The sequence below is a fragment of the Oryzias latipes genome, chromosome 22 (assembly GCF_053564925.1).
Source record: "Oryzias latipes strain Hd-rR chromosome 22, Olatipes_Hd-rR_3.1".
Lineage (NCBI taxonomy): Eukaryota > Metazoa > Chordata > Actinopteri > Beloniformes > Adrianichthyidae > Oryzias > Oryzias latipes.
The window spans coordinates 7,369,130-7,395,894 of record NC_136258.1 but is presented as its reverse complement, the minus strand read 5'-3'; the positions used below and the strand labels follow the sequence as shown (position 1 = coordinate 7,395,894).

Here is a 26,765-nt window from a genome sequence, read left to right as displayed (position 1 = left end):
CTGGCGGCAGACAACGGAATGGTCCCCGGACATCGCTAGCCTGGTTGAAGAGACTACAGTATTTTCACGACCATAGGGCGCACTGGGTTACAGGGCGCAGTTATGGATGATTTTTCTGTACAGACACAAAAGGCGCACAGGGTTTTAAGGTGCGGGCACGTTAACACATACTGGTAAAGCATGCGTGCTAGTGTGTGTTTTAAAAAAGGCAGCGGGACCAAACTGAGTTGGTTGGGATTTATTTTTCATTTTTTCAGTCATCAATCAGCATCCAAAAATCCATCAAAGTCCTCATCTTCTGTGTCTGAAATGAACAGCTGGGCTAGATTTCTATCACCCCCGCCGGGTTCACTTCTGTCGTCGTCAGAGTCCGTCTTGTTGCTGTGCGGCTCCCTATGAATGATGCCAGCTTTTGCGAAACCCCGAAGAACAGTGCGAGCAGACACGTCAGCCCAAGCTTCTACCATCCATTCACAGATTGTGGAGTAACTCGCCCGGCGCCGCCTCCCAGTCTTAACAAAACTGTGTTCGCCATTCAACACCGCTCCCACGCCTTTTGCAACCTTACTTTGAAGCTCTGTTCACACTGATGTCCAGCGGTTGGAGTTCCTTCGTCCAGCCTCCCGGAATGACAGTGAGCTCCGAGTTCATTTGCTTCACTTGTTTTTTCACAGCGGTCGTTCCAGTCAGTCTTCCACTCAGACCACCTCGCCTGCGTCATCTTGACTTGTCAGTTTGTTTTCCAGCTTCCTCCACTTGTGAAGCATGGATTCATTCATCTTGAATTCTCTGGCAGCTGCTCGATTCCCATGTTCCTCCGCATAGCTGATAGTTTTCAGTTTGAACTGGGCTTCGTAAGCGTGTCTCTTTGCATTTTCAGGGTTTCCTATACAATGTTGTTCTGCATAATTCACATAGCTGCACTTTAGTAATATTCTGGCTTCTTTCACGTCCATACCATAACTTCAATCAAACTGAATTAGCTGATATGCAGAGAAAAAGGCAACTTTGCGTCGGGAAGCAACACTTCAAAGTGTTTTTTACTGAGATGCGACACATTACGAATATAAGGAGCCGCTTTTCTCTGCGACAGAATATGCTGATTCATTTAACAGTTTTACAAACATGGAACACTTTTGTGAATACACATCTTGAAATGAATAAAGAATTACAGTTTTTTGCTCCATTTTAAGCTCATCTTGCACACTTAACCGTTTATTCACATGAAAAGGATGCATTGAATCTGGGCACTGTCCCGTCTCCGGCTGGGTCCCCCTCGATGAAGGGAGCAGTACACACTCCCTGTCATTTGCTTCATGTTGCAAACCTCATGAAGTTTGACACAAAGTGTCTTCATCTTGCTGTGGAGTTGGTTGAAAAGTTTCGCTCCAACGTCTTCGTGGTCAGACCGTCACTGAACACGCGCTGTCACGGTCTTTTAGGCAGTCGTGGATAACGTGTCTTTTTTTAAACGTCAGTGACTTCTGTCTGAACACTAAAGTAAAACTACTCAATTAATTAAGAATGGTCTTAATGATAAAATCCTCAACTATAAAGGAAGTTCATTGGTGGGAGGGAACAATGTACCTGAATGTATTCTAATATTGAAAGTTTACTGAGATGGAACTAACATGGACGCGGCAGGCGTGTTTGTCCTGCAGGTCCTGGGTGCGCAGAGGAAAACTCTGTCTGCTCTTTCTCTTCAGCCAACCACAGTGCCAAACAGTGCCGGACCCCGTGTGCCATGAGAAGCACCTGCAGCGAGTGCACCAGCAGCAGCTCCGAGTGCATGTGGTGCAGCAACATGAAGCAGTGCGTCGACTCCAACGCCTATGTGGCCTCCTTCCCCTTCGGCCAGTGTATGGAGTGGTACACGCTGAGCACTTGTCCACGTACGTTCTTCTGCTCTTTGGTAACGAGCAAAGCACACCAAAAATATAAAATGTACCTGTGTTTCAACTGAGCTCGTCTTGTCAACTCGAACACATGAAGTGACTACACTGCCATGTATGATACATGAACATGTTTATGAACCGTGTTATTATGCCAGCCCAAACTGCTGCTTTGTTGAAGTGAGAGCAGCTTAATAGAAGCAGACGGTTGTTTGCTGCTCCAGAACATTCTCAACACCCAGAATGAAGGAGATCATCAGTTCAAATGCAGAGTTGAAACCCTAAACGGTCAATGAGAGTAATTGCAAAAAACAAACGGGGATCACCTTCCTTCTTTACAGTATGTTTACACAAAACAACGCCAACGCGACTCAGTGGTGTTTCTCAGTAACACTGTTATTATTGAAATATAAACAGATATATACAACATATCCCCCTAATACATCCGGCTTTTTTTACTATTTATACTCTGTTAGTTAAGAGTTTCTTTGGCGTCTTCCGTCTCCTAGAACAAAGTAGTCTCAAAGATGGCGGGCCCGTAACGCTCCGTCCACATTCAGATGGACAGCAGCTTTTTACCGGTTCAGTTGAATTAATTACCGTAGGAATTACCGATCAAAGGGAAGACCACATGATGTGTAGCTGAAAGTGCCTGCATACACTCAAACGATGCACCCAGAGAAACAGCCGTCATATCTGAAACCATCGGGCCGTGTTGTATTACCAGAAGCGGCAGTGACGGTGTCTTTCGGAGTCTCCTCCCTTTTTTAGCCGTAGTCAGTCACATAAGCGTCACACCGTGACTCTTATCAAATATACACCATTTCTTTTTACAACATAGACATTAGGGCTGCACGATATGAGGAAAACTTGCGATATGCGATATTAGTGATCAATATTGCGATAACACTAAATTTGCGGTAAATAAACAAATAGAAAAATAAACAAAAACATCATTCCCATTTCATTGCAACAGTTTAAAAATTATACTCCAAATGACCCTCATCAACATGGGGGACAAACGTCAGGGTGGCTAACCCTGGTCCTCAAGAGCCTCAACCCTGTCTGTTTACCAATTCTCCCTAGACTGCTCGATAATGATAACCAAAATCAGGTGTGTTCAGTCAATCAGGATGTGAAATCACTTGAGTCAGCCAATCAACAGCAAGCTGGTTAAGGAGAGCTGGAAAACAGGCAGGGTTGAGGCTCTTCAGGACCAGGGTTAACATAATAGACCTCCATCTGATTGGTCAACAATGGGAAGGCGTCCATCTGATTGGTCAAAGCATAAAGGGATTTATTTGATTCGTTAAATGCTTCAAGCTGCTAGAAGATTGTTTTAACTCATTTTGGGTTTGCGATTTATTGCGATATTCGCCGTCTTTTGCGATATGCATATTGCAGAGCTGGATATTGCGATAACGATAAATTTGCGGTCTATTGTGCAGGCCTAATAGACATAGTTGGTCTGCACACATATACATATAAATAAAACTAATATGACATGTCGAACATGTTGACAAAATAATTAAATAGGGGATCCATAATGTGGCTAATTGTGGAATCCAATAACTGTCTGTTTTTCCAACAGTAAAATGAAAATACGATTTATAATGTGGCACTGCTACATGGGGAAGGAAAGAGACTTAGAAATCTCAGTGCCAGTATTTCGGGCAGATCGCTCACCTGGATTTTGACTTAGTCACATGCACCTGCATGGGGATTGACCCATAGGGGGGCTGCAGGTTCTCTGGATTGTCTGGGGAGCCACCTTATCTGGAGCAAAGGTGTCTCTTCAGTTCCCTTAAGGGATGTCCTGAAAATGGAACATATTGTCATGCGTGTGGTGAGAGTATCGTGAACTATTTGTAAGACGGACCTGCACATGGACGCGCTTTAGTAGGGGGACACGTCAGGCACCGCAGGAGTTGATGTAGACGTATGGGTGGGTGATACTGTCGTCCTTACACCACACTCTGGTCGTTAGTAAGGTGTGAATATTGGATCTTTACTGACTCCATGCAAATTCTTCACAAACGGGGTGTGCAGGTACGCAAGTGATGCCTATAGGATGCCTGATGTCCACACTAACTACACTCTGTGGGTCTAATTTCCTTAGCATGCACGGATCACGTGAACAGCACTTTCGGGCTCCTTGCACAACCCGATGGATTTGGCAGGGATTGAAAAAAAAGAATAAATCTGTATTACGCGCCTGAATCTTGCGTTTTTCACCCTTACTTACCCTCAAATGATGTATAAATGTTTACTGTAACTTTTCATCTGGAAGATACCTCTAGAAAACAATTTGCATTTCTCTGTGCGGGTTTTCTAAGCGATCTACTACTTTGATATTTCTTGCGGGTGACTTGCGTGCTCCGCACAGGTTTGCACATTTTTTGGCTAAAAATAAACAAGAAAGATGTTTGCTCTGAAGATTTTATTTTATTTTTTCATTGAAGTGATTACATTCTTTTCTGCTGCAGCGGAAAACTGTTCGGGGTACAGAACATGTGGGCAGTGTTTGGACCAGCCGGGCTGCGGCTGGTGCACCGACCCCAGCAACACAGGCAAAGGCCAGTGCATCGAAGGTTCTTACCGCGGGCCCTTCCAGACCGCCGTCCCGGCCCCCTCCACCCAGCCAGGCCTACCCGCCAGCCCCCATCCAGCTCTCAACTCCAGCATGTGTCCGAGCGAGGCCAAATACGACTGGTCCTTCATCCACTGTCCAGGTAAAGGGGCGGGGTCCGGAGGGTTAGCTCAGATGCTGGTATGACAGGAGATGCAGTCATGCAAAGCAAAGTGCTCTGCACTTCTTCCATCTGAAGAAGTTTGTGACAATCTGAGTGCTGTAGGTTGTCGTGTTCACATGACAAATAACACCCTTCCTGACACGTTTTCATGTCGAGAAAGGTGTTGTGTTTTTTTTATCACATACGCTTCCCAGCTTTTACAGAATGCCCTGCGCTCAGATGCACCGCTTTGTTTCTTGGTTGGCAGCGTGTCAGTGTAATGGCCACAGTCAGTGCGTCAACGAGAGCGTCTGTGAGAAGTGCGAGGACCTGACCACCGGCCGACAGTGCGAGAGCTGCGTCTCTGGATACTACGGAGACCCAACCAACGGCGGCAGCTGCCAGCGTAAGTGTCAGTCTCTGACTACAGCAACCAGTCAGTTTTCCTGCACTCGACATCATTTACTGCGTGGCCTTTTACAGTTCTGTTTAATGTGGGCTGTTTCGGTGAGTCCTCAAATCCTTCCTCTGGGAAGTGAAAGAATTGACAGTCAGTCAACCCAGGAAAAAAAGTAATCACGCCAGCAGGTTAATTGAGCTTCTTGCCTCCATGCTGTTACCGTATGTGAGATGTCATTTCCACCTTAAAACTGTTTTCTCTGTGAAAAACACAGTTTACACAGCAAGATTCCGTCAACTGATGAGCCTGTCTGTAAACCAAGTTTTTTTGTTTTCGTAGCAAACCAACATTTCTGTGTCAAAGTGCCTGAACTCTGTTAGCTCACAATCAAACACAGAGTTTGAGTCAAAGATGGTTTTTATTCCAAGTGTGTGAGCTTTCCATTTATCCCTGCTTCCTGTCCTGTTCCAGCCTGCAAGTGTAATGGCCACGCCAGCATGTGCAACCCCAACAATGGCAAATGTTTCTGCACCACCAAGGGTATCAAAGGAGACCGATGCCACCTGTGAGTCTGATTCCACTGGCCTTCTCATGCTTCACACACTCCTCCATTCTCATCATCATTGGCAGTTTTGAACGAACCTGTTAAAAGAAATGAAGCTGTTTTCTTATAAATATATACGTTCTCGGGGACCCAGGTTATAGCCTGAATGTCTTCACGGCCTGAAGTGAAGCCCAGCCCTTTTTCATCACCTCTCTCTTCCTTTTCTGTTTTTCCCTCTTCCTGTTTCTTCTATTTTCAATTCCTTCCTTTCAGGTGTGAAGTGGAGAGTCGTTACCAAGGCAACCCCCTCAAAGGGACCTGCTACTGTAAGTGGGATTTCAGTGACTAACCTCACTTGAGGCTCTGATGGTTGCCAAAAAGAAAACACAATGAGGTCTGGCTCTGGTCAAAGCAAAGGAACAAATCTGTTTATCAAAGAAAACTCTGTTGAGGTTTTTCAACAAAATGTCCCTCAGAGGAGGGAGTTCTGCAATCCTGCAGCAGAGGAACGTGCCATGGCGTCCTTACAGACTGTTTATTTCAGGTTGATTAATTCCAAACACAAAATACACTGCTCAAAAAAATAAGGGGGACATCTAAAGAACGAGTCAATCACACTTCTGTGTAATCAAACTGTCCAATCAGGAAGCAGCACTGACTGACGGCCAGTTTCACATGTTTTAGTGGAAGTGGAACAGACCATAATAGGCGATCAGCAAAACCCTCCAGTACAGGAGTGGTTCTGGACATGGTGACCACAGAAAACTTTTTAACGCCAACAATGATGTCGCTCCAGCGGTACCACGAGACGCCGTCGACGGCCCACACAGGTGGGGCAGCTCATGCAGGATCTACGTCAATGCGTGCTGAGGCGAGAAGGTTTGCTGTCAAGGTAGTGTCCAGAGGATGGAGGCGCTGCCGGGAGAAAAGCCAGTACATCAGGAGATGTGGAGGAGGGCAACCAGCCGGCATCAGGACCACTACCACCTCCTTTGAGCAAGGAGAAACGGGAGGAGCACTGCCAGAGCCCGGCAAATTGACCTCCAGGGTCTGGAGACGGCGTGGAGGACATTCTGCTGCCTCCAACATCGTCCAACTTGGCAGTTTGGCAGTGTGTCAGTAACAGTTTGGAGCCACAGAGCTCTCTGTGTGCTCTCCAGAGGAGGCTTAAGTGCCAGTAGGCACCAAGATGAGATCCTGGGACTCCTGTGAGACCAGATGCTGATGTGATTGGTCCTCGGTTCCTCCTAATCCAGACAATGCTGGACCACATGTGGCTGGAGTGTGTCAGCAGTTTCTGCTAGCCAAAGGTAGTGATAGAATGGACCAGACCAGAATCCAGCTGAGCACATCTGGGACATCATGTCTCTTGTTTTTTCAGGATGTGTTTTTGTAGTGTTCCCTGTATTCTTATTGAGCAGTGTATTTTACTCCATAATTTGCACCTGGACCAAATGGAAAGTTGTCTTCAAACTCCACTGGTTCTGTAAACTAATACAGTCTTTTAATACAGTGGGACAAAAAGTATTTAGTCAGTCACCAAGTGTGCAAGTTCTACCACTTACAAATTTTGAGAGAGGCCTGTCATTTTCATCATAGGAATACCTCGACTATTAGAGACGACATGAGAAATAAAATCCAGAAATTCACTGATTTTTAAAGAATTTATTTGTAAATTATGGCGGAACATAAGTATTTGGCCAATAATAAACATTCAACTCAGTACTTGTTGTATTGTTAAGTCTTCACAAGGTTTTCATTAACAGTTGCTGGTATTTTGGCCCGTTCCTCCATGCAGATCTCCTCTATAGCAGAGATATTTTGGGGCTGTCTCTGGGCAACACAGACTTTCAACTCCCTCCAAAGATTTTCTATGGGGTTAATATCTGGGAACTGGCTAGGCCACTCCAGGACCTTGACATCTTCTTACCAAGCCCCTCCTTTGTTACCCGCACAGTGTGTTTGGGATGGTTGTCATGCTGAAAGACACAGCCACGTTTTTATCTTCAATGCCCTTGCTGATGGAAGGAGTTTTTCGCTCAGAATCTGACCATACATGGCCCCATTCATGCTTTCCTTTACAGTAGGTCTGGTGTTCTTTGGATGCAACTCAGTATTCTTTCTCCTCCAAATACAACAAGTACAGTTTTTACCAGAGTTGTATTTTGGTTTCATCTCACCCTAGGACATTCTTCCAATCCTCTTCTGGATCCTCCAAATGCTCTCTAGCCAGCTTTAGACGGGCCTGCACATGTACTGGCTTTAGCAGGGGGACACGTCTGGCCCTGCAGGGTTTGAGTCCCTGGCGGTGTAGTGCGTCATTGATGGTAGCCTTCGTTACTTTGGTCCCAGGTCATTCACTGGGTCCCCCGTGTGGTTTTGGGATTTTTGTTCACCATTCACCGGCATTGATTTTTTTTTTTAAACTGGAAGTGTCGCTCAGTATTGATTGGAGTTGACGGCAGATCATGTGACCAATGGAAACAAAGCCTTGTTATGTCGCATCACTTGTTTTAGCACATTGAAATGCGTCAATGGTGGAGCTGTTTGACCCGTGGTTTTAACAAATAGGTGCAGCACTTTAGCCAGGCTTTCTAACAGAGCAAACATTGTTGCCAGTGTGGGTCCCTTGTGATGGAAATCCCGGCTCCTTTTAGCAACTCGGCTGTTCTAGGTCAGTTCACTAAAAAAGAGCCTCTTTGGGCTCTCAAACGGCTCTTTACGTCTATTTTTTGCTTTCTTTAATTTGTTAATATAGGATCATGCACAACATGAATAAATAATGTAAAAGAAAAAAAACAAAACCAGTTATTTACAATTCAACTTTTATTTGCTTACATTTTTATTTCTCCTTTAAAAAAAAAAAAAAAAAAAAGGGAAGCAAATCAACACAAAACACTGGAACCACAATTCAGAATAAAAGTTACATTGTGAAAGCCAAAAAAAAAAGACTCATTAGCATTTCATCTGCTGTGGAGCTGGTTTTATATGGAATTTATTCCATGTACACTCTACACTCTTTTATGATCTTTTATTATATTTAAAAGTCAAATGGTTCCACATTTTGCTCCTTTTCCCAGTACCATTTTTGTGTTGACGCTCCCCTTTCAATTGCGCCCGACTCATCACTAGTGGAGATGATCATGTTGCCAATTGTATATCCAAAGCAAATATTACCATGCAACATATTTGTCACATCAATTAGCTGGCATAGCATTATCCAGGTAAAATGAAAATTACACACCTTTGATCAATCATTTCTCTAAAAGACCAACATAGACTGAGCTTTAAAGTCAGGAGCTTTTGCCTGCATGTGTACTTGGATGCATTAACAACAGACAACCAGCAGATGTCACTATTTCTTACTTAAATGATCCTTGCCAAGTGTTGGTTTCAGCACAGTTGGGCCGAAGTTGGTCAGTGCTTCACGAGACGTCAATTTGGCCTTCGCTACTCACCGTTCTTGTGACCATTTTGACCCCACGGGGTGACATCTTGGTGGAGCTCCAGATGGGGGGATATTATCAGTGGTCTTGCATGTCTTCCATTTCCTAATATTTGATCTTACAGTTGATTTCTTCACACCAAGCTTCTTACTTGTTGCAGATTCAGTCTTTCCAGTCTGGTGCAGGTCAACTATTGGGTTTCTGGTGTCCTTAGACAGCTCTTTGGTCTTGGTCATAGTGGAGTTTGGAGTGTGACTGTTTGAGTTTGTGAACAGGTGTCCTTTATATAGATAACCAGTTCAAACAGGTGCCATTAATACAGGTAATTAGTGAAGGACAGAGGATCCTCTACAGAAGAAGTTACAGGTCTGGGAGAGACAGAAATCTTGCGTATTTGTAGATGACCAAATAGTTATTTTTCACCATATTTTACAAGTAAAAATCAGACATTGTGATTTTTTTGGGGGATTTTTTTTCTCATTTTGTCTTTCGTAGTTCAGGTTTTCCTATGATGTAAATTACAGGCCTCTCTCATCATTTTAGGTGGGAAAACTTGCACAATTGTTGGCTGACTAAATACTTTTTTGCCCCACTATATATGTAATTGTTGTCTACATCTTAACCCTTGTGCTATCCTAGGCACTTTAGCATTGGGAGTTGGGTCATCTAGACCCACTAGACAGTGCTCTGAACCTTTTTTCTTCAATGATTTGTGATCTTCACTGGTGTCCATGGATTACATGAAATCTTTCCACCTTTATCCATCTTTGTCATGGTATGGAGAACACGTCAATGTAAGGGTGGGGTCATCTGGACCCCATAAGATAGCACAAGGGCTAAGAGATTCATCCTCAAATGACAAAAATGGCTTTTATTTGAGGGGAGATTTGATGCTGATGGTTGTGGGGAATCTCCCATTTATAGATTTAAAGCCATCAGGAAACACAATGAGGCGTTCAGGTGTGTCGCTCCGCCCGTAGAAAGGATGTGTGTGTTTGCCCCCCCCGCATCAGATATCTGTGGAAGCTACCAGATATTAATAATCAGTCTCATCTGTTATTCCTCAAATTAAATGCAATAAATGAAGCAATTTTCTGACTGATTAAGTAAATGAGAAACCAGGCCTCTGAAAATCTACTCATTTCTGTTTCATATCACTCTAAATGGAGCAGATCCATTAAAGCTCTGAGGAGGTTAACCATCCGAAAGTGACGGCATCCATTCTGGTTGCGTTCATTTACTGCCTGAAGTGTGGTGCTTCTTAGGGTTTTCTCATTTGACATGTTGGATTTTGAAAGCGGTTGATTGCATCAGCGTTGATTTCATACATGAAGCATTTTTTTTTTCAAGCCAGGGAAGGAAACAGGGTTAGGGTCGGGTTATCAAATGTTTTTAAATAAACCCAAAACTATACGTAGAGGAAGAAATGCTGATCAGGAAGAGGTCTGATTGAACCCAGTTCCAGGGATCAGATTTTTGAATGTCATCCATCTCAAAAAGTTTGAGTAAGCAAAGAGAAGAAGTTTCTCTGTTGCACTCATTGTTGCCAGCATGAGAAGGATCGTGCAATTCCAGAAAACTGCAGCCGGTGTGACTGCTAAGTGACAAAGGAAATTCATTTTCCTGTGCAGGTCGATAGAGTCTAAAAGAGACTGGAAATTGGAACTTTTGGGGTAATGAAAGGAAGAAAAAAGAGGATTTGCTCCTGACTCACTGTGCTGCAGAAATGGTTTCATGACTTCCATTACCCAAACACTGCACTGTCTTCAGATCCAACCAAAAACATAACGCAGTCTTTATTTACAAAGAGGGTGAGATATTCCCCAGCTTAGATGTGACTTTGAATCTGTAGATAGAAATCCTTTTTTCTTTTTTGTTCCTCTTCCTCAGACACGCTCCTCATCGACTACCAGTTCACCTTCAGCCTGTCGCAGGAGGATGACCGCTACTACACAGCCATTAACTTTGTGGCCACACCTGAAGAGGTACGTCTGAGGGCAGCACAGCAGCTGTTTGTTGAAGATTCAAAAGCATCCTTCATTTTTAGACTCATTTAGCCTCCAATTTTCCCCAATCTTAGGTTTTGACATTATCTAAAATGTCACCAAACAAGTATTCAAGGGTTGCACGTAATTGTACCAACACCTCAAAATGAAACTACTTATACAGAAGTAAAGAGTATTCTTCCAAATACTTACTCAAGTAAGAGTAAAAAAGTAATGGCTGAAACCAGGCCTCAAGCACTGAATCACAGTTTGCACAAAACGTCAGAAAGCTTTGACAAATAGGAGCAAAAAAGGGTTGAGTTTATATATTTGTTGAGTGTAAATAAAAGCCTTTTTTCCTAACATCTTTGTGGTTTTGACAGTATTTGTTACTGCTCACCTCTTCCATTTTTGGTCGGTTGCTGGTTATTGGGAGTCTTGGCCTCATAAAGAAGCCCAGCCTGTATGTGACTGCAGAGTTCTGCTTTTGGCCCATTCTAGATGATTTCTCATCAAACCAAATCTTATTCAATCGGTTCCCTCTGCAGCATGAAATGAAGGCGTCATTCATGGTGTTTTTCCCCTCTGACAAAGCCTCAAAAAGCCTCAAAACGGAAGCAAATTTAAAGCCAAATCATGAAAAATGACTTAAAAAAACGTGCTCGAGCTCATACTTTTTCCTGTTTCCAGTCCTTTTAGCGCTGAAAAGGATTCTTTTTGATTTATTTTTTGTCTATTTTCCCTTTCAGCAGATGTGATGAATGCAGCTTCCTTCGGGGGTTCTTATTTAAACATTTCATGTAGTTTGGCTGTGCAAACATGACCTCACCTGCAGCACAGGGCCCGTCTGTCTCTGCAGACACAGCTCCAGTCTCTGTGCGGCTCCAAACACCTGCATGCGCTTTCCCCGCTCTCCGCCTCGGGTTTCCCCTCAGAGGAAAACTGACCTTTCTGCATCTTCGCTTTTCTCGTCAGGCAAACCGGGATCTAGACATGTTCATCAATGCCTCCAAGAACTTCAACCTGAACATCACCTGGGCAACGAGCTTTACTGGTGAGTTTGAAGCAGCTTCCCCACCATCCTTACAGCACTTCACTTATAGACAGGAAGGGAATGAGCCAGACATTTAACAAAAGGTTCATTCCCACTAAAAAAACGGTCAAACTATTTTGTGTGGAGCAACCACAGCAGTAATCGTGAGGCCTGACCGTCCTCCCTGCTTGTCCCCTGGTCCTTCAGCAGGCACGCAGGCCGGAGAGGAGATTCCCATCGTGTCGCGGAGCAACATCAAGGAGTTCAAAGACAGCTTCTCCAACGAGAACTTTGACTTCCGCAACAACCCAAACATCACCTTCTTCGTTTATGTCAGCAACTTCACCTGGCCCATCAAGATCCAGGTATGCTTTGTATCTGCTCAGCGAGCCCCACGTTCTGTGACAGACCCAGGTCCGCTCTGAATCGATACCTCTTCACACGCAGAGGTCAAAGGTTGTCTCGGCCTGCAGCGCTCATGTAGTTTCGTGGCGGTAGCGGTGGCTCGGCCGTGTTCATGGTGTGGAAGGAGAAGCTCATAGCCTCTGTATTATTATCTGACACAATTTGTGATTTCTGAACCTTTTTATGAACACGTACCTTTCTTTAAAGCATCGCCTTTTCATCAAATGTTTGTTTCTCGTCATGGTCATTTCTTTGTTTTTTTCAGTGGACTACAGAAGAAAAAAATATTAAAACTAGACAGAAACAATAAAGTAATTACTTAAAATCAGTTTGTTTTTGTTTTTTTGTTTTCCCTCAAAAATGTCATGTATAGAAAAAACATGCAGACATTAATATGTATTGTTTTGCATTATTGTGTGTGTCTGTTGTGAGTCTGGGTCATTTCAATGAGTTACAATGACGTGAAGCAACAAGTGAGTGTATGTTTTGGCTGAGGTCAGTAGGAGCTAGAAATTCCCTGCAGCCCCTGAAAGCAGCAACTGCTGCGGCGAATGGGACTAATTCATCTGTTGGACGCGCATTTCATGTTCATTTAGAGCCCTGCTTCCATTTAAATGTAAACTTTTTTGCGTCAGAGCACAGCCGCGTGAGGACATGTGTTTCGGGTCCCCCCCACCAGCAAACCCAGGCCCTAGTCTCTACAGCTCCCCCTTAAAATAAGCAGGTTAGGACAGCACTGCATCTCTAAATGCCCATACAATTGGAGCAATAGGGAGAAGCCAAAGGGGTCGGGAGTAAATTCATATTCAGCCATAGTTTTGTGTAAGATTGCACTAATATCGACTGTTGTCGCTCGTGGAAATGAACACTTGCGATTGCAAAACAGGACCAACCGTGCATGCAGCTGCATATGCATCGCCAACAGCAGCTGCAGCGTCCTGGTTTATGGAGGCGGCGTTGCTGGGCCCGTCAGGTGCTGTGGGATGCCGAGGAGCTGTCCGACTCTCTCTGAGCCCCCCACAAACTCTTCTGGAAGTGATCTGACTGGATGCCCATGCAGGCTCTGTCGTCCCCTCCCCCCGCGTCCCGCCTCCATTTTGCCCCTTGAGGTCCAGCGGCTGAAGCCGACCCCAGGTGTCCAGCAGCTCCGAAGCACAGGGTTCTGGGAGGGCTCCGGCCCGATTATCTTCTGACTGCTGGGCGGGATGTGAAGATCACGCCTGTTCTCAAAAATGAAGTGCGCAGGTCATTTCTTTCTCACCTCGCACTTAAGGAGTTTGTCTTCATCAGCGAGGTGAAGATCTCCACCTTCCATATTCTTCATCTCAGCACATTTCTCACTAACACGCCCTTCACTTTTCCTCGCCTTCAGTAGTTCAGGCACGTGGCCGATCGTAGGCGGTGGGTCCTCTGCTGTCGGCAGGCAGAGATGGAAGCGTTGGAAAGCTGCTCATAGGCAGCAGCAGAGAAGGAACCAGGGCAAAGAGGAATTTAAAGTTGGAACACATGCTGCATTCAGAGTGGGCCGTGCGCGAGCTAAGCCCTCTCTGCAGAGCTCAGTCAGTCCACACACCGCGTCAACGTTGCTGCCAGAGAGTCTCTGGTGTGTCCACATGGTCAGAGGCGGAGCTAGGGCCGTGCACGGCCTGCAGTGCGCCGTCTGTTTGCAAACCCCAGCTTTGGAATGTACCACTCTTTCACAACATGCCGGGGAGCAAATCTTTCATCATTTAGACCTGCCAGACTGAAATGGTGAAATGGAATTATGTCACGACTTCATCATCTGGCAGCCAGGATCATCAGTGCAGAGGAAAATTGCAGCGACGCTCGTCAGCCAAGATTCCTCAAACCCCCACATTCTTTCCCCCCCGGGTGAAGAATGGATCTGAATTGAATGATGTTGGTAATTAAAGTCAAATCCCAGACTAATTACACCGAAGGGCTGTGATCTCCTGTTCCGTGCTTTAGTGAACACGTCGTGATATGGGAGAGATTAAAACAGCTTGGAATTTAATACCTCGTCATGGTGCAGCTGGAGCTCAGCGGACGGCGCTGCCCCGTCGTTTCTGGTCCTGGACCGCGTTTGCTGATCTGGGTTTGGCCAGTTTGAATGGAAATATCAAGAGAGGCATTAATGTTAGCGCAAGGAAATGAGCAAACAAATCACAGGTGGAGCTGCGTTCGACAACGCGGTTTCATGAATGCGCCTTCAGTCGGTGGTGTTCACACCGGACCAGTGCCAGAGAGGGGGGATTCTTCTTCTTTGGTGTTGTAACTGTTTAATAGCGCTCGTCCACCGCCTACAAGAGGTGGAGGCTCGGAGCGAAATGCCAAAGCGGTGCAAATCCCACACATCTCGCTCCAAGCTTTTTGTTTTCACAGTTCTGTTCCTATAAATGTCTGTCTTGGTGTCATATATCAATCTGGCCAGACACAAACCGCAATTATTCACTTCTCCTTTGTCATCCTGTCTACAAGGGTTGACACTTCCGTGTTCTGAAAAGGAACGCTACATACACGCCACTACCACTCCAAATCCGAGTCTCTGATTGGTCACAGTGCCGCGATTTAGCGTGAAAGCCTTCAACCGGTTGAACATTCAGCCCTTGTTCAACGAACGCCCGATTTGTACGTAGAGCCCGCAACCGGACTTTAAAGCTTTCGTGGTCAAGCACAATCATGTGTGCTCCAGACTCCAGACTGAAATTGTTTACCTTTTTACGGACGGACAATACTTTAGCAATTAACGTCATATAATCTGTTTTTAGGGTCACGGTGAGAAAAAAATTCTGGAGGATAGGTTCTTGTTGTTGTTCCTCACTTAAAGGAGACAAAGTCAAAATGTTGGGATTAAAGTGGAAATGGTGAGAATGAAGTCGGAACGTCAAGATTATAGAGTCGAAATAGATTCAACCTGATACAGCAAAGTTGTCTGTTTATCGTAGCTTAGCTTGAAGATGAAAGATGTAGAGCGTTTTCTGCAGCTTTTTTTACGGATAGGTTTAAAAAACAAAGAAATTCTGAACCTTTTGGCGACTCAGAGTCAGATTGTCGTCAGCGTAGCCGTCTTTCCGACATTCGGTGTCGGTAAAGCGGAGTTTCATCTGTAAAATAAGGAGCTCAGAGACACGTTTGGGTGTAGAGGACCAATCCTTTATTTCCCTTTCATTCACTTACCCAGAAGTCCATTTGTCTCATTACGTCATGAACCTGTCATGCACAGAACACCAAAGCTGAAGGTAAACAGTGTTACATACGCCCCCTCCTCCAGATGAAACGTCCCGTTTCAACATAAAACAACAAAGATGAATGAAAATAGTCTGTTATATTAGCATTAGAACGTTAAAAATGCCAGAAAGTGCTGCTCCTCAGACGGATGCATAACACAGACGTAGAGATCTTGGTTTCATGGAGGAAGAAAGGATTGAAGTGAACAGCTGCAGGGACACTAATGTCTTCATCAACGGCTGCAGAGATCCTGAAAGCCGCCCATCAATAAATAAAACGTGAATAAATCGTAAATCCAACAAATGAGCTTCCAAACATTTGGAACAATAAACATTCAGCTCACCTGTTCTACTAAGTTTAGTGGGTCTGCTCTCTAAGATCACTTCCACTTTAATCTCTCGTAAATTTACGACTTTAAATCTCGTAATTTAACTTTTTTCTTTTTTTTCGGGGGCCCTAAAACTCTGTTGTAGATTTGCCTCCACAGTAACCTGCTGCATCGGTTATCAAGCGTCCCACTCGTCATAATTGAGAACGGCTGCTCTTTTGGTGTTTTTGGAAGCCGTTCAGCTGCTCTCTGCATGTCAAGCTGTCAGAAGAAGCTGTCAGAAGTCCTTAAGGCCAAAAAGCCACAGACCTGCTGTGAGATCCGTTTAGACCCCGAAGAGCCTCTGCTGGGCGCATGGCGGGGGCATCACCTGGGTTTCGCTCCGCCACTGTCAACCTGAAACAGGATGACGCTTGAGATTATGCTGTGCAGTAACACGCCTTCGCTGTGTGAACACTCACCGCCTGACTTGGGCGGTGATCTCGCCCGCACAGGATGGTCGGCCTTTTCTTTAGAAGAGAGGAAGTCCAGTCACCTGAAGACGCATGAGGCCAAAAGTGACCTTGAATCCTAGAGTTCATGGATATGCATCTAATGGGAAACATTTCCAGCAGACACTTTCTTCATGTCGTCTTATCCCGCCGGACAACCAGAGAAAAGAGTGTGTGAGCCTGGAAGTCCTGAACTGTTCCTGTTTTTGGATAGTTGTTCTCAAACAACAGGAGTGAGTCATCTTCTTAGAAATCCATTAATCAATCAACCAGAATTGGATGATTATATTTAGTTATGTACTTCACCTAATGGGATTTCCTTGTTTTTATTTCATGTCATTTCTGGTGTTGCCAAAAAGAAAGCGTTGATCCTGTGATGACTCACGTCCCAAAAAGGGTCTGCAGAAGCTCCTGTAGTACCCCCATACGGGCAGAAAGGGGCAGTGTGGGGCCGTGGCTGATGGCACTTTGGAAGGCCGGCGTGCGGTGTGAGAGTCAGGCCACTGCCTGCGTTTCCTCCAGCAACCCAGATCAGGACAGGATGCTGCTGGAGCAGTTGCACTTTTGATAAATCCGGAGAAGGTTTTTGGCGCGTGTGCCGGATGGGAGGGGCTGAAGCTGGGCAGCCAGCCGTCTCCTCGACGTGTGTCGGGTCTGATGAGCAGACAGCTCTCGCACTGGTTGTGGCGAAGGGTTTTAGTACCATCAAGATAATAAAAAAAGTCTGTGTTCTCATCAATTCCCTGCACAAAAAGTCCAATCATATCAAAGACGGATTAAGAATGAATGTGCATCTGCAGGTCGTGTGTGTGCTGTATGTCTGGACTTTCTTTCCCTTTTTGTCGGTCAAAGTTTTTGATCTGTTTAGCTAAAACCAGTCCTCTCTGCTCCTTCTCCTTCTTTTTGACAGATTGCCTTCTCCCAGCACAGTAACTTCATGGATCTGGTGCAGTTCTTTGTCACATTCTTCAGGTAAGACCAGTAAGGACGCCGCATCCAAATGTTTTTCCTGCACTATAAACGTTTGGTAGGGTTCCGTCCATCCAGCCACACCTCTTTTATCCTGTATGACACAGACACACCCATTCAGCATGAAATCAGACTTTTTCAAATACAGATTTGGAGGCTCACTCTGTCCACAAAGGTCCTAAATCCAGATGAGGTCAAACTGAATTAGTGCAGCTGGGATCTAACAAAAAGGGAGCTTTGGAAAAGTTTCAAGGCGGAGTATTGGAAAGCTGTTGACTTGAGCAAACATTCAGAGTTCATTAAGATGCTGTTGCTGTGCATAAACTGTCCCTTGAGGCAGCAGGTTTCTGCTCTGGTTCCTGTTGTCAGAGTGGTTTTGAGCAGCTGTCACACATGGATGGAGGAGGTCATGTGACCAAAGCAGGCGGAGAAACACAAACGCATATTTTTTAATTACTGCATGGAAACAGTGTGAATGAAGAATACGACAACAAGAGAGCAAAACGGGAGCTTCACACCAAATTCCACCACACTTTATAGTTTTAAAAATAAATGGAGATGCAGAGATGAGGGCATCTGATCAGTGTCATGCAGTGACAGAAGTGTGGATGGTAGAAAAGACTGCAAGTGAGAAAAACACCTTTTTATGTCAACAAAACAGATACAAAGTTAGGAAACTACGGTGGCCCTGAAGTGCAAATAGTATCGACTAATTACTCAACGCAAAAACATCTTAAAGATTAGAATTAAAAGAGCAAAACAAGAACATTACATTTTAAAAATCAAAACAGAAAAAACATAAGTTGGAAAACAAAAGTAATGTCCAGAAATCAAAATTTAATGTTAAGAAAATGAAACTAATAATAAACCAGAAAAAGTAGTAATTATGGGAAATCACTGACTGTTTTTGAAGAAGGAAAGATGATGGAGGTTTTTTAAAAAAAAGAAACTTGTCCAGCTGAGCAAACAGCCAAATAACTTCCTGTTTAAAAGAAACGTCTTCATCCAAACAGTGATGTCCCGTAGTACCAACCTTTACTGGTTTCTTACTTCGTCTAATTTTTAACATTTCATTTGGATTTCTGGAAATTACTTTTGTTCTCTGAAGCATTTCCTTTGTCTTTTTTTCTATTTTGTTTGGAATTGGGTTTTGGTTTCTGCAATTTAGTTGTGATTTCTACAATGCAATGTTGTTCTTTTTAAATGTTTCTTCTCCTTATTTACAGTTTTTCTCCATTGGTTTGGCTCATTTCTTGAAACAGAAATGACATTCTCAAAACAACGTGGACAAACCTTCAAACCACTTGGCAGTTGTTCACAACAGCATTTCTCATTAGTTTCATCAAATTGCAAATGTCTTAGTACATGTCTCAATATCTCAGTACATCTTTGCAAGTGATTAAGTACAGGTAGCTTTCATTTAGCACAATTTCCAAGTGAATAGATCTTGTTGATCTAAACTGATTTCATTTCATTGTGAAAGTCATCACATGCACAATAGTCTGTTCAATTGTCAAAATTAATCAAGAACATAATACCATAAATGCGATATATGAATGAATCTCTTGGAACATTTGATACATTTATTACAGCATTTGACAGTCAGGTCAAACTAGAACTTGTCTAACGAAGTCATAGTGTTCCTTCCACCTTACTCTCCTTTCCTCAATCCTATTGAGGAGTTTTTCTCCGCTTGGAGGTGGAGAGTGTCTGAGCATCAGGGTCACGATCAGAGGTCCCTGCTCCATGCAATGGATGCTGCGTGTGAGGATGTTACAGGAGATCAGTGCAGGGGATGGGTGTAACATTCACGCCGTTTCTTAAAGTCATAAAGTTACTTTATGTGTGTGAATGATGATGGTTACATTTTCCTTGGCAGTATGAGTGCAATGTGTGCTGTTAAACCTAAGAGGCTACTCTTACCCTAAAATCCTTTTTCTTTTTCTCAGTTTTATACAACATTGTATTCTGTTGGCTATACAAAAACAGTACAGTAACCATTGTCAATAATGGACTGAGCTACGACTGAAAGGTGTACATGAGGGATATTTCAATGGTCCTCTGCTACAGTGGCAAAACATCTAATCATTTTGACCTGCAGTGCCTACACAATGCCAAAGGGATAAAGTATTTTGGAGGCACTGACTTTTTAAATGAGAAGGAAATTTAGTTTTGACACGAGTGAATTGTTTTGGGAGAGAAATGGCTTTTGCAGGTGAACCATGGCGTTGTGCCGAACCATCCACATTATTTTGAGAAAAGTACTAAATGTGTGTTTTTAGGTCTTTTAATTGAAGCCAGGTTTTATTGTTTCATTTATTTAAACTTCTCCTATGCAACACGGTACACACCGGGACGAATATCGCGCGCGATATTCGCCGACGTTTACTCGTGACTAAACAAAGGGCACCAATGTGAGTGTGCACACCGACGCGAAAAACGCCACGCGTCAAAGCGTCATTTTTTAAAAAAACGCCTCGGGTTCGTTTTTTTGGTTTGAAGCGCCGAGTCAAAAACTAAACGACCAATGAGAATGGCGCTTTTGCAAACGTGTCTGGAGCTTCTGAAGTTACAGTAAAGGACAAATTGAGGGCGCTCAAACGCAAAACTGTCTTGCTGAGCACACATATGTCACGGCGAAGAAGATATACGCCAAGTAGCGTCTACACTGCCGCGAAAAAATAAGACGAAGAAGATGCACTCACTGACGGACATTCTAAAATATCCCAGAAAACACTCATGATACATTTTCAGCTCTTATACCAGTCGATAAAACTCCCCATGTTCTTCTCTTCTCGTAACTATGGGATGTTCCCAAAATCGGCGTCTTTTCCGTCGTCTTTCATCATTCAACAGAACAAAAGTTTCTTCATCGCTGGAACTGGAGCTAGAGCTACTGGTGCTAGAAATATTCATGTTTTCTTTGTATGATTCTGACAAGCGCGTAAATACTTGCTCTCTTCTTCTGAGTGAAAAGCGAGTTTAAGAAGCGTAAAGTTGCGCAGCGCCACCTTGTGTACAGGAGTATTTCTGTTTCTACATTAAGCGCCATCTAATGTCAGGGAATGAAATTGCATGTTCGCTCGGCTCATCGTCAGCGAAAATCGCCTGGGTGTGAACACAAAAGACGTGTTGAAAAACGCCTGGCGAATATTCGTCCAGGTGTGTACGGGCCTTAAGAGTGTTGAGAACGTCCGGTTTGATCAAGAAATGAGCCAAAGAAATTGAGAAGGATCTTTGCCATTCTGGTGGCACTGACTCTTTACATGGGAAAGGAATTTAGATTTGAAGCATGAGTGAACAGTTTTGGGAGATATATTAGATTTTGTAAGTGAGCTATTGTGTTGTGCTGATCTGTAAGACTGTTTTGCCAAATGATCTTAGAGTTTTCAGAATGTAATTTCTGTTTCAAGAAATGAGCCAAACCAATGGAGAAAAACTGTAATTGCTGTTGTGATCTTTAAAATGTTTTTGCACCAAGTGATTTGCTGATGTGATTTACGCTTCAGGGCCACCGTAGTAGAAACGTGGTCATTTTTTTATAATTGTGAGATAAACGCTGAAGGGTTGGAGGAGAGGCCGCCGCTGGTCTGCCTGAAAGAAGCTCTGCAGGATGAAAAGCTACGAGGCTTGGCTGCCTGAAATGATCTTTATTTTACAATTTTATGTGAAAGTTTTCTTTAACAAATCAACAGTTTTAGTGCACATCTATTGTTTTGGTTTCGTTTTTCCGGGATCCTGGGGAAAAACTATCGGTGGTTTGTGTCGTTTTCTCTTCGCTTTAGCTGCTGAAGGCCTCCCTTTATTTCTGCAAACTAGTTTTTCTCCCACAGGAAACTCATCAGAACGAAAATAATCCATCTCAACTCTTGACTGGAGCCCTGAATAGGCCTGCACACTAAATCACACATTTATCGTTACTGCAATATCAAGCAGTGCAAAATGCATACCGCAAAAGACGGCAAAAATTGCAATAATATATATATCCCAAGTTATATCGTCATGGCAATATTGATCCCTAATATCGCATATTGCAGGTTTTCCTCATATCTTGCAGCCCTAACCCTGAATATCTCTACGGATGCCTGTTTTTACTTTACAAATGAGTGGGTTTTGCTGAACACAAAGCTTGATGGGGGATCTATGACCCAGTCTAAGCTGTGTTTAACTAAATCAACAGTGTAGAGGTTGCAGGAATGGATCATCTAAAAGGTATGGATGGTGTTGGTTGGTTCAAAGTGTTGCAGATGAATGCTTGACATAGTTTGGGTTTACAGATCTGTAATGATTCAGTCTTTGTCTCAGTCTGCTGCAGCTGTGTGTTTTCTTTCAACTAAACTCTTGATGCATGCAGAGAGGACCGCGTCCTTCATGTCTGTGGAAGCGGCTTCAATCCGCTCACATTTAATGCAAAAGTAGCTGTTTCCAGGACCGCTGGGCATCTCTGTCGCGTGCTCTCATGCAGATGCCTGTTCGCCCTCCTCTTCAGCTCTGAGTCCTGCTGTTTGAACTCTACTTCTCCCTCTGTAATGTGTTATCGATTTTAAAAATGAGCAACACCAAAAGTACACGAGTGTTTCCCCAGCTTCCCCACGTGCATGTTTTTTCCCTCAGTGGCTTTGAGCGCGCCGGCCACCCACAGGAAGCATGCAGGCCTTCGTTCATGTTTAGGGAGTACTGACCTGGCATTGATGGCATTGATCCTGCAGCCATGTAAAGGAAGAGCGATGTGATCTAGACAATGAAGGGGTGTGTAGATGGATACGTGACGTGTTTACCGTCCATTGTTCTGTTTGGATTGAAAATTATTGGAACAATGCGATGCATCTCGATCCTTTTGCTTTACTTTTCAGCCTCTTGCTGGTTCTGCTGTTTTGGACGTACACCCGTCAGCATCTGAACACTCGATTTAAGCTATTGTACTAAACTATGTGAACAGAAGCAGATGATAAACAGAAAAGTCTTTTTCTATTGTTTTATATTTTTTTATCTGACAGTCATTTATCTTTATTTTCTGCCACTGTCCGTCCTTTTCCTCCATCCAAATCCTCTTCCATCTTCTCTGGGATTGTGTCCGAATTCCTTCCCTCCTCACCATATAGAGCGTTTTCCATTTTCTAGTGCTGTCTGAATCTATAATTCCAAAATCCAGAGCCCTCAAAATTTCCCAGACGTCCTCACTAGATCCTCACTAGATCGGCGAATATAGACCACAATGCATTGCGTCGGAACTATTTTTGCCAATAAAAATGTATTTAAATGTATTTTTTAAATAAACCATCAAAGTTTTTATCTTCAGAAGACAGTGGACTCATAAATAATTGTCACAAAACGCTCATATTAATTAGATTTTAACTTTGTGAAATCGGTGACATCATATCCGCCGTTTAAAAAAATAAATAAATAGTAGTTAGCATGGTGTCCAAATTACTTTTTCAGTTCAGGGCTCTACATAGGAGCACTATATAGTTTTTTATAGTGCTCTCCATCCACCCCTTCTGTTCTATTTGTTGACATTTTACTTCCTGGCCGCCTTCATCCAGGAAACCCCTCCCTCAGAGTTGCTCTTAATCCCACGGCTCTTTTTTTTTTTGAGGTGCTCTGTCTGCCACTGATTCAGCTCTGATGAGCGCCAGCCTAAACTTAGCGTGCTTCGCCCCAGTTTGCTGCTGGTTCTGTGGCTGCTGCCTTGTTTGTGATGCGGGGGCGGAGCGGGGTGCTAATTAACGGAACATCTTTTGCTCGTCTGCGCTCCAACTTGCTGTCTTAATCTCCGTCTCGCGGCCGGGTCTCCTGCGCTCGCCGTGCCACGTTCCCTGTGGGGACAGATGAAGGTGGCGCCATCCCGTTATCTGCTCTCCCAGCACAGAAACCCCCACCAGCGTTTCTGCAGCTCCCCAACCGACGCGCGAAACAACCCAGTTGTCACAAGGCGCCTCACTGCAGGCTTGTTAGAAGGAGCTCCTGTCTCCGAGCTTGTTGCAGACATTGCTGCATCTTTTAAAAACACACACATGCAGTTCTTCTTCTAGAATGTGACATTCCAAAAACTGCACCGACATGTTTTCTTGGCGGTTGCTTTGAGGGGAAAAGCTCAGTCCAAAATGAAAAGCATGACAGCCAATGCAGACTGGGGCTTTGATTCCACAGTGACCCGAATGACTAATTTGGCAGCTTTAATCCAAACTGCAGGAAGAAGGAAAAAATAGGAGCTAGCATTAGCATTTCTGCTGTGGATGTTTTTGAAGGATGACTCGATGCATCGGCCAGCCCTCCAATGCTTCTGCAAAGCAGTTTGTCGGTTATCTCGCACGTGTTTACACCTTTTCAGTAGAGTTGTCTGTAGAAGTGGGTTAGCCAGCAGAGGCCACGCCTTTTTTAAGTTTATCTACCTGCAGTTACTGGAGCGTCCTTTAAAGGCAAGAACTTGTGCTTAAGCAGTGGGTTTGTTACAATCAGACCGTTGGCCGTTAAAGGAACTGGTTGAACAACAGCAGGGCGCTGTGATGGCGTGTTAATGACCCACTCCCATGTTCTTGTTGCATTTTTCTCACCATGGAGGACATATTGAAAGAAAATTAAGATAAAAACTGTTTTTTTTTGTTGAAATGGTTGCGAATCAGGAGCAGGCAAAAGAAAAGATGTTTCAATCTTATTTGTTGAGTAGAAAATACGCTGTGTGGGCCACAAGCTCCCAGCTCGGCTCCACTCTGATGCTTCCACTTCAGGTCAGGTTGGGCTTGTGAGGGGCTGTAAGCTAGCGGGAGGGTGTGTAAACTGCGCTCTCAGTAACTGTCCCGCCCACAACTCAGAAATGAATTCCTGACGAACTCATGCTGCTCTGCAGAAACTGTGTCCTAGCAAAAAAACTGTTTTATTTTTATTTTATTTTGGCTAAAAACTGCTTCATCATAATTAAAAGACCACTGGGAACGCTTTTGCAGTGGATCAAAAGATGATTGCAGTGGGCTCCCGCTTTTTATGTTCGGGAACCAGAATTTTTTTAAAAATAATTTAATAAAAGATTTTTTTCATTAAGGTTTTATTTCTTTGTTTTTTACAATTGTCTATGCAAAAAAGGTATTCTATCACTTCCTCTGTTGGCAGAAATCCAGCTAAAAGATTTTCTATTTGAAAAAAAATTGAGATTGCTGCTCAGGAAAGTAAAATGTTGTATCAATGTTGTGTTTAAATATTCCCAAATGTTTGAGCCAACATACAAAAAGGTCAAATATGAAGCAGAGAAGAAGTCCCTGACCCAGAATGATTTTTCTAGATGACTTCCCTGGGAAGTCCAAAGTGCCCCGTTTCTTCACCGCTGATTTACCTCGAGCACAAACGCATGTGTTGACCTGCTCCCCCATCAGCAAACACGCTCCCGATAGCTTTCTCTGAGGTTGTTTGCATTGGAAAGTATCGGCCGATTGATGTGTTGCTGGTCTAGGCTTTTCTTTGAATCTGACAATCAGAGAGAACTGTGTTATTATCTTTTTTCTAAAGCACAAGGTATCACAAAGATTGCCATGTTTTAAAGTATTGACAGCATAATTGCGCAGCAGTCACGACAACAGAAAGCTCGTCCTAATTAGCCCAAGTGTCTTTGGCCCAAACACAAGCTGCAGAAATGACACAAACGGATCTGAGATGCATTCATGTTCTCACAATTAACCTCAATTTGCAACATTGCAGCTTTTTAAAATGTCAAGTAAATTATAAACTTCAGAGAAGAGACGTGATTGGATGTGTCTGAAGCATTAAAAGACCAGAAAACAACAGGCTGCTTACTGTTGGAGACCGACTTTCACTGACAGATCAATCATCGAGCTTCTCTTTATGCAGTTTGGACAGATCTGCCCCTTGTACCCCCCTGCTGACGGGTCCAGAGTATCCACACCGTCATCAGATGGGATTACCTGTGAGCCTGCAGGTCCCCGTCATCGTCTGGTCCATTGGTTTGAATCTGCTTGATCAGCAGGGTGTCTACTCCCTGTTCCAGTTTCGTTCCTTGATGTTTTTCTTTGAAAAATATTGTTAAACTTTAGTCACATGGAGGTGGACAGGAGTTGACCCGTGCTGCAGGTTTTGGGTTGCTGTAGAGGTGTGGCTGTGGCTCATGAGGGGGGCGGGTGGGTTTTGCAGTTCCGTTGAGGCTGGTACGGCCGCCTTAAGACCTTAAGAAAATGGACTGTAGCATTACTGTATTTGTGGTAAGTGTATCATAAGGTATTTGTAAGGAAAATGTAAGTTACACGCACTTATAATGCTGTGGTACAGTGTCCTTACCCCACACTCTAGTTGTTAGTAAGGTGTGCACACTGGCACTGGCGAACAAATACTGCCCATAAGACGACTGTAGGATGTCCACGCAAACTACTCTCTGTTTAATTTTAATCATTTCTAAACGCCGGGCTGCGCACAATTATCATGTGAACAGCACTAACGGACCCTTTGCGCAGTTCACATGATTTGCAGAGAAAAAAGGTGTCTTAAAAAGGTGTCTACGACCTTGATATTTCATACGGACACCTGTGTGTCCCGTACAGATTTGCCAACTTGCATGCACCACCTGACGTTAAGACCTGGTAGGGGTGCAACCATTGCCTTTAAACGGCGATTTGAGTCATATCAGGATTTGTGGTTGGTCACACAATTCATCGTTAATTTTGAATGATCTGATTCGATCTGATTCACTGAACTAAAATTGATCCAGGACATCTTTAGCCAAAACTTCAACCAGTGTGACTCAGACAGAAATACCTCTGAAAACAGTGATATATTAATTATTTTAGTACCAACATGTAAGGAAAATACTTGAAATGATTCTCTCAATGGGGTTTAACGCTTCATTTTTACCAACGATTCAGTTCATATCATAATTGGTGGTTGTCAATCTAAATCCTAATCAATTTAGGATCATTTTAAATGATCTGATTCTCTGACCTAAAGTCGATCCAGATCATCATCATCCAAACTTCCAGCAGTGAGACTCAGACAGAAATTCCTGCTACTGAACAGTGAAGTTTTCCAGATTCCTGGATTTCTTCCAGATCATCAAGTGGAAATGAAATATGTCTCCAAACAAACAAGTAAACTAGAATGAATGTCAAATCCATTCACATATTAGTTTCCTAAAGTTCAGCCCACTGTTGTTTTTTCCACATCCAAAGAATCCAAAGGGAACATTCTAGAACATTCTAGACACTGGATGGTCGTATCGGATATTATCTAAATTTAAATGGTATTTTCCATTATTGTTATAATCCATTATTTTATTTTGAAACAATTGTAAAATGGTTTAGGTCGATTCGATTG

The 26,765-nt window shown here is 43.7% G+C and overlaps 1 protein-coding gene across 6 annotated transcripts in view; it reads left to right on the top strand.

Moving 5' to 3' along the window:
- The window catches only part of atrn (attractin), a 145,311-nt gene that overhangs the window by 51,217 nt on the left and 67,329 nt on the right, over window positions 1–26,765 (top strand). For 2 of the 6 annotated variants that reach the window (XM_023951773.2, XM_023951771.2), the window contains exons 17-25: window positions 1,707–1,892; window positions 4,379–4,624; window positions 4,893–5,030; window positions 5,496–5,589; window positions 5,842–5,894; window positions 10,905–10,999; window positions 11,975–12,053; window positions 12,240–12,397; window positions 17,395–17,456. In XM_023951773.2, the coding sequence (XP_023807541.1) occupies window positions 1,707–1,892; window positions 4,379–4,624; window positions 4,893–5,030; window positions 5,496–5,589; window positions 5,842–5,894; window positions 10,905–10,999; window positions 11,975–12,053; window positions 12,240–12,397; window positions 17,395–17,456 (1,111 nt within the window). Of the gene's footprint in view, window positions 1–1,706; window positions 1,893–4,378; window positions 4,625–4,892; window positions 5,031–5,495; window positions 5,590–5,841; window positions 5,895–10,904; window positions 11,000–11,974; window positions 12,054–12,239; window positions 12,763–17,394; window positions 17,457–26,765 lie in introns of those variants that run through there. The other 4 variants (XM_078940973.1, XM_078940971.1, XM_023951772.2 and 1 more) reach the window with 3 other exon arrangements.